Source organism: Macrobrachium nipponense, chromosome 5 (genome assembly GCF_015104395.2).
Source record: "Macrobrachium nipponense isolate FS-2020 chromosome 5, ASM1510439v2, whole genome shotgun sequence".
Taxonomy (NCBI): domain Eukaryota; kingdom Metazoa; phylum Arthropoda; class Malacostraca; order Decapoda; family Palaemonidae; genus Macrobrachium; species Macrobrachium nipponense.
The window spans coordinates 114,605,766-114,616,003 of NC_061107.1; the positions used below are offsets into that span (position 1 = coordinate 114,605,766).

A 10,238-nucleotide genomic window follows, 5' to 3' on the forward strand; every position below is an offset into this window, starting at 1 on the left:
CGTACAGCACCCACTGCGCCTCTGACGAATGCAACACGTTACACAGGGCTCGTTGCGGGAGCCCTCTCGCCCCCGACAACGAGTACAAACCTCGTGAGGATCTACATCTACATTCAAAGGTCGTCTCCCACGGATGTAGCACCTGCGGTAACATAGATAGTTAGTTAAGAGGGGTTCCCTCACGCACGGGGGGAAGACATGCCCCACCCCGAACGCAAGGAAGCCCCCACATACAAAATACAATGAAGAAGCTGAGCGGGGGGCAGGAAGGAAGACGAAGAATCGGCTACCAACTTCCTGGCAGAACCTTCGCTTCCCCACCCCCGCACAGCAGTGAAAAGTAATATGAAAATGAAACAGAATACTGCCCTTGCGATTCACTTCATAGAACTTAAAGGAGAAAAGATCAATTCCCGGGTAAGAACGGAAACTTGATCCAATAATATGATGCTATCATAAAATATATATGAAAATGAAACAGAATACTGCACTTGCGATTTCATTCACATAAAAAATCGTAAGGATCAATTCCCGGGTAAGAACGAAAATTGATCCAGATTAAATTCATGCAATCAATAAATGAAAATGAAAAGAATATTGCAATTGCGAATCCACTTTCATTTATTGCATTCTATATACAAACATTAAAAGTTCGTGCCGAGCGCACTCACACTCTCGGTAACGAACGCACAGGGCAAAAATATAATGAAAAAAGTACTTACATTTTTCAATTACACCCTTTCGCCCAAATACATGACTCGGCGCGAGCGCGCCCGCCCTCGGCACCGAGACATATTCAAGGGTTCATAATTAAGTAATGAAAATGAAAACAGTGTACTTACAGTTTCATTTTCAAGTCAAAACAAACCATTAGTAGAAACACATAATAAACAAAGCATACGACCGATGAAGGGGCGGGCAGAGAGCGATGACGAACACGTCCTTCACACCCGCGGCCGAAAGCAAAAGTGATTTGTTTACCTCCCAGTCGCGCGGCGCGCGACTGTCGGACAAGCAGTTAACTACCGTTCTCCCCTTGTTCGAAGCTTACGACCGTTCCAGCTGCCGCTAGCTACTTCCTATTGTTAAAGGACCGATGGTTTGTATTACGTATCGGAACAATTGTATTTTTCTCAATCAAAACATATGCCCCTCAATGCTAACTTTCCTCTTTTAACGACTTTCTGGTCATTGTAAATTCGGCCCCATGATTTCTTATGGTGCGAAAACAGACAGAGGCCCAGGGACTGAAAACGATTGCTTCACACTACGGCGATAATCCGGCAGTAAAACATCTTCATATATCCAAAAAGTAAATAATAAAGATATATATGCGCAATATGATTATAACAATTACATGAATAGCTGATAACAATCTGCATGAATAACTGGTAAAATGACAATTTGTCGAAAATTGCATTTTTCCTAACTATACAAACCTGAGGTCCTTTAACAATAGGAAGTAGCTAGCGGCAGCTGGAACGGTCGTAAGCTTCGAACAAGGGGAGAACGGTAGTTAACTGCTTGTCCGACAGTCGCGCGCCGCGCGACTGGGAGGTAAACAAATCACTTTTGCTTTTGGCCCATGCAAAATACGCAGTGAGGGGTGGCATGAGGAGGGACTATATGTAAAGGACCTCAGGTTTGTATAGTTAGGAAAAATGCAATTTTCGACAAATTGTCATTTGTTCCGATACGTAATACAAACCATCGGTCCTTTAACAATAGGAAGACTCACTTCTTGGTGGGAGGAATCTGAGTCTTTTGATGAACAGACTGGTGTTCGTCCATCCCTGGAATGCCTCCCTGGTCGTAAGAGCGAGGGAGGGATCCAAGCCTCTGTCCGATTGATCGGGGTGTGCACCGCAGGATCAATGGTCAGACCTCTGGGCCGAGTACTAAGAGAGAGGCAAGCGTATCTCTTCGTACCAGCAAGCAAGAACTTGTTCCTGTTTGCAAGAGGCAACATAAAGTATGGGTTGTCTCAAGCTGGCATCCACTTCCTCCCCCTTGTTGGAGGAAAGTGGAGTTGGATATACGCTCCTACCCTCCCAGTGAAAGGGATAGGATGGGGCTTCTGATGAGTTAGCTTCACCTTCCATCTTGTCCTAATCCAGCAGGGTGACGACCGTGTCCCTCTAACCACGGTAGAGGGGAAGAAAAAGATGGGAAGAGGAGCCAGTCACACTCTCATCACTCATCCATTCTTACGGTCACACCAGGACTCGATGCTGTTCAGCCTGCGAGGGTCTGGGTTTCGCTACACAACGTGTTGAGCAGCCAACCACGGGTGGGAATCCCAAGGAAAAGATCCAAGGACCTGTGGGCAATATCCCGAAGGTAGAAGGAAGGGCATGTGGTCTGGTTGGACCAGACCCCTGCCTTCAGTACCTGCGCCACGGAGAAGTTCTTGCGGACAAGGCAGCATCTCCTTCGCATCGAAGGCGGTGAAGTCCATTAGGGAGGGGATTGTGAACGACTCGAACCAATCGTCAGGGACCGAAGGGTTCTGAGTCTTCGCTACGAAGTTCGGTACGAAATCGAGCGTCACGGATCCCCATCCCCTGGATGCTTGACTTCGCAGGAGAAGTCATGCAGTTCCTCAGAGGAAAAGAAGGAAATAGTCGCATGACCTATTCCTCTTCTCTACTTCGGTGATGTCCAGTACCCATACTGGTCTGTCCGTTTGCCACGAAGTCTCTCGCATCCTCCTATCCCCATGCAGCGAAGTTCTCGGTAGTGGATAGGACACCGACACTCCATGGTGGGTGTCAATGGTATGGGTACTGTGACAAGCTATTAAAACGAAGTAATGATTGCTGTGTAACAACCGAACTAAGTCAACAGCGTAGTTCGTAACTGACTCGGGCGCTCTGACAGCTGCCGACTGACTGCGTTTCGGTAGGAGGCAAGTTGTCAAAGCATCCGAGTAAGTCACGTGACCTTCAGCCTTAAAAGGGTTATGCCGAGAGACCAAACAAATAATGTATTTTGTTTGTCACCAATGCCGGACAGCGAGGTGATGATTCTCTTAAGGCATGTGCCCAACAGGCGAAAGTCAATTGCCTTCTAGAGACCGAGGTCCCTGAAGGCAAAACATCTCATGGTTGTTGAATCTCAGCTAAGGAGAAACAACACTATGTACCGTTGAAGACGAAGGTAGATATTGAATGCAACCTACGGTCTTCAACAGACGAATCGAGAGAAGGATTCTCAAGATTCATAACCTGTGCTTACAAATACATGCGGAAAACGCTAAACCGCATTTTCATTGCTGTCCGGTGAGAAGTCGTAGTTGCAATGAAAGCGGGGGCGTTCTTCAGTAATGAAAACACAGGGAAAACCGCCTGAAGAACTGCTTCTCATGGGCTGAACATTTGGAAGTAGAGCTGTCAGGTCGGGAGAGTAGGCGATGTCTTCTGACAGATCTCGTAATTCGGGTTGAACAATGAACAATTGTACACCTACGAATACGAGATATTTTGAAGACAAACTCAGATGTCTGCAAAATCATTCGCATTATCGCAGTGCGATGCAGCGGGAGACTTGTACAGACTTCTGTTACCGTGCGGTAAACAGAAAAGATGAAAGAGTCCAAGAGATATCTCTATTGAAATTCTCGCAATGTCGAAGGCGATGGACTCTAGCGTCACAGCAGTAAATGGTCCTTCATTATTGCGAGAATCCCCATTAATCAGAGACCTAAGTCCATGATTGTTGGGCAGAGATACGTTCGGTAGTCAATCAAACCAGGGGAGAGAGAGACATAACTGACCGTGCATCTCGGAGGCCCAGCTGATACTGAGCTGCTGTCAGGCAGTTCAATACGCAGTAGTTGAGCCTGAGCTCTCGCCAACTCGTCATCCTGAGTTGCCAGTAATCCATTATTCCATGAAGGAATGCGTTCGGCTAGAACTACCGAGCATAAAAGATATGCCGAGCAATTTATATTTAGGCGAAACGAATTTCGGTAAATATAAAAGTTGAAATGGTGTTGTCGTGACAAAACATAAGATATAAAATTGAAACTGAAAACTCCTGGGAGGTTGCAGGCAACCCCGAGTTGCAGTTCAATTAGAATACTTCTCTTCTAAGTCGCAATCCGTAGATAAACTAGGATATGCGCCTACCCCTCGGACAATTCAACTGATTAGTAGAATCATGTCGCGAGGTTAATATACGTAGTATATTTGTATGGATTCTGAACAACGATCTCCATCCTAAATTCTTTCCTTCAAGAAAACAAAATAAGGATTGGAGATCGACCACCTTCGATCTCTATCAAAGAGTGAAGGAGAAGTCTTCCTCGAAGGAAAGCTTCAATGGTGAACAGAATACTAAGACGATAGTTCAAGCCAAACTGGATATTCCCGTCCGATCTTCTCTATTCCAGGTTGGTCGCCTACTGTAAGATAGTTTCTTTTCATCAGCAGTCTTCTTCCCAATGCTAGAAATTCCAGGAATTCGAGCATAGGCGAGGTTCCCGATTATCATGTAACATCGGGGCAGTCTCGTCTCGCTCACTTTAGACCGTGGTCTCGCCTAAGTGGTTTGGAGATCGTAAAAACTCGAACACATCCTGAATGCGCTAGAAATTCCTTAGAATTCTAAGCAGTCTGCGAAACCCCCACCGAATTCGTCAAACGATATCGGCTGGTGGTCCTCTCGATTCCCGTAGAATCGAGAATGGGGTCAGGATCCCTCCTCAACGACCGGGGCTTACGTCAGGTAGGACCCGAAGGTCCCCCCGGTACGCAGTCCCGAACGTGGGATCCTACAGAGAAATCTCTGTAGGATCCCTCCCCTTTCCCTCGTAGCCGGGAAGGAGAGAGGGAATGGGGGAGGAATTGGATACTCGCTCGCCTTCCCAGTGGAACTAGCAGTTGGAGAAGAATAGAGCAGCCATCGCCTTGCGGCGATGGTCTCTCAGAGTCTGGGAAAACGTATCGTCAGGAGAAAACGTTTTCCCCCGCGGCGGAGGGTTGGTTACGAAACTCTCACTATAGGTAAGGGTCTGCCGCCACTGTGAACGTCGTCTGGGTGGGGCTGATCGACACCTGACGGGGGAGAGCCGATACCGTCCTCAGACTCATTCCAGTCCTCGTCGAGGTCGAAACCTCTCAGGAGGACCGAAGGAGTATTTTAAATACGGTGTCCGAAGACACGTAGAAACGCCGCTGTCGCAGTAGAGGAGGTGGAAGTAGCTTGATCGACCGGCCAGAACTGAGCGAGCCTTCTTGTCCGGAGACGAGAGACTCTGGTTCGAGACAGAATCGGCAAGCTCCGATCGCGGCAGACCCACCGTCGGTTTGGGTTCCCTCTCGGGCCCCAAAACGACTCGAGCAGAGACGTGGGCTCTGCTGGTGGGAAGCAGCAATCCTTCCGCAAGGTCATTATGCTGACGAATCAGCTTAATGACTTCTGTAAATCTCCTCTGTATCTCGGAGTAACGCTTCTTGCGGAGTAGACCGCCAGTCCTTCCACAAGAACAGATCCCGAGATTATTCTCCTCCTTCCGAAGGAGGAAAAGCGGCAGACCCTGACGGTCGCCTCCAGCTACTTGCACGTATGTCCTGGTCGGCCTCCCTAGAACCGTGCCTGGTCCATATGGCGTCATAGCGGGATCGCGAGCGGCGCACCTCTCGCGATCACTCATAGGTACCCGCGCCTCGCTGTGTAGCCCGAGGAGGTTGAAGGTACAGGAGAGGCAGACCTGACGCCCCCCCCTAGCTCGCTGCAGGACCAGCGTGCTTGGAGGGCTGCTGCTGATCGTCAACCTCCGCGGTGCGATCGAGCAGCAGCCTAGCCTTGCCGCTCTCCTGGGGCGAGAGGCTCGGCATGAGAACGTCGACGCTGATCTCTAGCGTCAGGCAAGCTGTGCTGGTTACCATCTTCGCCCGGTGGTCCCGATGGGAGCGGCGTCAGGTGACCTGCTAGGTTCGCTGTCGCGGTGAGACCGGCGAGCGTTCCTCTCGGCGCGTCGAGCCGCTGGTACCGACTGGCCGCGGGGACCCCTTCCTCGCCTCAAACTCGTGGTCTGGTCCAGCGGACCGTCACGTCAAACCCGAGCAGCCAGCTGGTCGCTGCGAGAGCGTCCACTGGCCTGAACGAGCGTCGTCTGCAACGACTCTCGCCAGTCTTCTGCTCCGCGCATTTCTGTCCTTGACGGCGAGCGAGCTCGGGCGTCAAGACTTTGGACTGGACGGTCTCCCGCGGGGAGACCGTCCACTCGGTACTTCTCGCTAACGAGAAGCCGAGGCGGATCCTGGTTTAGCGGCAGAACCCCCGCTAGAACCAGGCGCGGAAGTGCCAGCCGAAGCTGGTACTCCTCTGGTCCCCGTCTTCTTCTCCTTGGTAAGAAGAAAAGACGGGCCCTGTTCCCGATGGAGCAGGAGGACCAGCAGAAGAGCTCCCCGAATCGCCGGAGCGAGACGGGCCCTTAGAAGGTCCCGAAGGAGCCTTCTTAGGGGGGAAAACCCACGGGTTACCAGCTGGTCGCTGCAAGAGCGGCCGTGGCCTGGCAAGGGTCCACCTGAGCGTCTCCTCACCAGCCTTCTGCTCCGTGCCGCGTCTTGGCGCCGAGCGAACTCTGGCGCCGAAACTTGGCTGCACGGTCTCCCGAGGGAGAACGTACACTCGGGATCTCTCGCGAACGAGAGACCGAGCCGGAACCTGGCGTAGCGCATCGCCGCTAGCACCAGGCGAGGAAGTACCAGAGCTAACCGATACTCCTCTGGTCCCCGTCTATCTCTTCCTTGCGGAAGGGGAGACGGGCCCCGCGCGGCCCGAAGGAGCAGGAGGACCAGCAGAAGGACCCCCCCGTCCCACCGAGGTGGGACGGGCCCTTAGAAGTTTCCCGAAGGAGGACTTCTTAGGGGGGAAGGCAGCCTTCTTCTTCTTCGGCTTATGGGCCTTAGAAGTCGAAGGGGAAGAGGCAGCAGCAGACGATGAAGACGAAGATGACAGCTTCCTCTTCTCTCCTCTTCCTCGTCAGCTCACGCAGGACAGTCGTCAGGTCCTCCATCCAGGCCGGAGCCGGGGCTATTGCCGAAGCAAACACGGCCCGACTGCACCTGTCCGGAAGGACCTGGGACTGGGGAAGACACACCGTGGGCAGACCAGCAATGGACAGGCACAGGAACCAGGAGCGACAGGAACAGCAACCAGCTCAGGAGCGGCAGAACACGGCAGCGGTAGACCCAGAAGGGACAGCCAAGCCAACAGCGGGAATCACATCAGCGGCAGGTACGGTCAGGCCCAGCGCATCGCCTCGTAGAATCATCGGCAGCCAGCGGAACCTGGGGTCCTGGCGCCCGGTCCCGGGGGGAGCTGCTGGAACAGCGGAAGTCTGGGGCAGGCAACACGAAGAAAACAGGCGGCGGCGGCAACCCACCTCGGTACGGCTGCTAGGCCCTAGTAGCGGCATACTGGCGTCATCGACACAGCTGGGGATGTAGAACAGGAGGGGGGGGAGCAGACATGAAGCGGCCGTGGTAGTAGTGGAGACCGCCCCAGACCTCGCTAGACGCTGCAGCAGTCCCGTGGATGCTAGGCACGCCTGCCTCCGCGGTGGTTCCATACCTGTCCAAGGTCGTCTCCCACGGATGTAGCACCTGCGGTAACATAGATAGATTAGTAAGAGGGGTTCCCTCACGCACGGGGGGAAGACATGCCCCACCCCGAACGCAAAGGAAGACCCCAAATACAAAATACAACGAAAAAGCTGAGCGGGGGGCAGGAAGGAAGACGAAGAATCGGATACCAAGGGAGTCGCGGGAGAGCTTTCCGACGACTTCCTGGCAGACCTTCGCTTCCCCTACCCCCGCACAGCAGTGAAAAGTAATATGAAAATGAAACAGAATACTGCCCTTGCGATTCACTTCATAGAACTTAAAGGGGAAAAGATCAATTCCCGGGTAAGAACGGAAACTGATCCAAATTAAATTTCATGCAAATAAATAAATGAAAATGAAAAGAATATTGCAATTGCGAATCCACTTTCATTGCATTCTATTATACAAAATTAAAAGGCTCGTGCCGAGCGCAAACACACTCTCGGTAACGAACGCACAGGGCAAACATATAATGAAAAGAGTACTTACATTTTTCAATTACACACTTTCGCCCACAATACATGACTCGGTGCGAGCGCGCCCGCCCTCGGCACCGAGGCATAATTCAAGGGTTCAATTCATGAAAGAGAGGAAATCACCGCATCTACGGCGATAACTCCATGTTGATTCATAATTATTGTAATGAAAATGAAAACAGTGTACTTACAGTTTCATTTTCAAGTCAAACAAACCATTAGTAGAAAACACAATATAAACAAAGCATACGACGATGAAGCGGGCAGAGAGCGATGACGAACACGTCCTTCACACCCGCGGCCGAAAGCAAAAGTGATTTGTTTACCTCCCAGTCGCGCGGCGCGCGACTGTCGGACAAGCAGTTAACTACCGTTTCTCCCCTTGTTCGAAAAAGCTTACGACCGTTCCGAGCTGCCGCTAGCTACTTCCTATTGTTAAAGGACCGATGGTTTGTATTACGTATCGGAACAACTGTTCTGCTAGAAAGTTAAGTATAGCAATTATTTACAATAGGTACAAAAGTCAATATGTCGTGACGTCATAATATAGGACTTGAAAGAACGTTCTAATTCCGAAAAATAATTACTTAAATTTGAGTCAGAATTGAGTTACTTTTTCAATAACGAATACCTATTTTCAAATTAATCATCATAAATATGTAAAATATTGATGTTTTACTAGGTATTTAAAAAAATTATCCAAGTGCACGCTTCGTCGTCGTCTTCTACCAAAACAGTTGTTTACTTAAAAACGTCCTGGTAAGGGACCGTGTTCCGATTGTTGTGATGCAAGTGCCCCACCGTCTGTGGGTACAAGTGGTGTGCGGATTTATCACAGGAAATGGGAAGTTTGTTGAGACAAGCGACTCCGTAAACATCGAGATGGCGTCAATCTTCTAAGTTACCGAATCATAAGTAAAAATTTCAGAAGCGTTTTGGTGAGATTTCCACTGCCGTGGACACCCTTTTCACTATCCTCTGTTAAAATCTTAAAATTTGGCCTTAATTTCTAACTTTGGAGAAAATACTTACTTCGAAAGGAGAGTAGAGGTCTTTAGCTCCGTTTCTCACCAACAAGAAGTCGCGACTGATGCCCATTTCCGGTGTCAGGACGCGTTATGATGTACTTTTTCGGAGGGTGGCAAGCATTGATCGTCGTTGGCCTGCTGCAGGTCATGCGGTGTTTTACCCTAAGTAGCCTAGTAGGCTACAGGACATTCAATAAATCAATATTCTACTTAGCCTAATGCTGACCTGGGTTAAGCTAGTCTAATAATTTCAGGGATTGTTCCTGTGTCTACAGCCTACATCACATTAACCTAGCCATCAGACCGTTTAACCCACTTGGCCTACTAAATATTTATCAGAAAAGGGGTGGCCTAACAAGTATTAACCTACTACGTATTAACTATAGCTACTTACCTTTTCTTTTTTTCCTTCTGCGGATGTCGGAAGGTCCACCAAAAATGACATAAGCCCCAATGATCACAGCTCCAACAATAATAGCCGAAGATCGCAGATTTACGGGAACGGTCATGATAATCATATTTATGGGTAGATAATATCGACTAGTTTACGTACAATTAGGTATAAGCTACCTATGATAGGCCAGGCTTCCCCACAAAGCCAACGGTACATCGAATTACCATACACAAAGGTAATAGCAAAGCCTTTAATTTCATGCAAGCTCCCGTAGATCAAGTTATTCTCGTGCGAAACTAAGCTGTCTCATTAAACAGTACTGAATCTATCCTCAGATTCTCGGTTGTATAATTAGACAGATGCAATGACCGCAACCTTGTAAGGCCTCTTAACCAAGGACTAGAGTAGTACTCGTCAACTAGCAAATTGTTTTATGTCCTGTTCCCGTATTTTTGTAAACAATCAGTGACGTCATACATCTTCTTCTTCCCTGAAAACACGTAAGGGCAGCATCATAAATAAACTCCCATGCAAATGGGTTTAAAACTAGCTCTGATGTGAGTAGATTAATTTGACAATAACAATAACAAGATGAATGAATCTATGTACTTTATCTTCTCGTCAAGTTTATCGTTAGTTTCCAAGTTTGTTTTTGGAGAATCTCCTGTCGGCCTTCATTTGATCCACCGTTGGGCCCGATAATATTTGGTGGCAATAGGCGAGTCTT

The 10,238-nt window shown here is 49.3% G+C and overlaps 1 protein-coding gene across 1 annotated transcript in view; it reads right to left on the reverse strand.

The window, feature by feature from the left end:
- The window catches only part of LOC135215609 (ubiquitin carboxyl-terminal hydrolase 30-like), a gene marked incomplete in the record, with an annotated part of 167,069 nt that extends 157,089 nt beyond the window's left edge, over positions 1–9,980 (reverse strand). Inside the window, 1 exon segment of the mRNA XM_064250505.1 lies at positions 9,512–9,980. Within this exon segment, the coding sequence (XP_064106575.1) occupies positions 9,512–9,635 (124 nt within the window).
- Between the last annotated feature and the right edge of the window lie 258 nt (positions 9,981–10,238).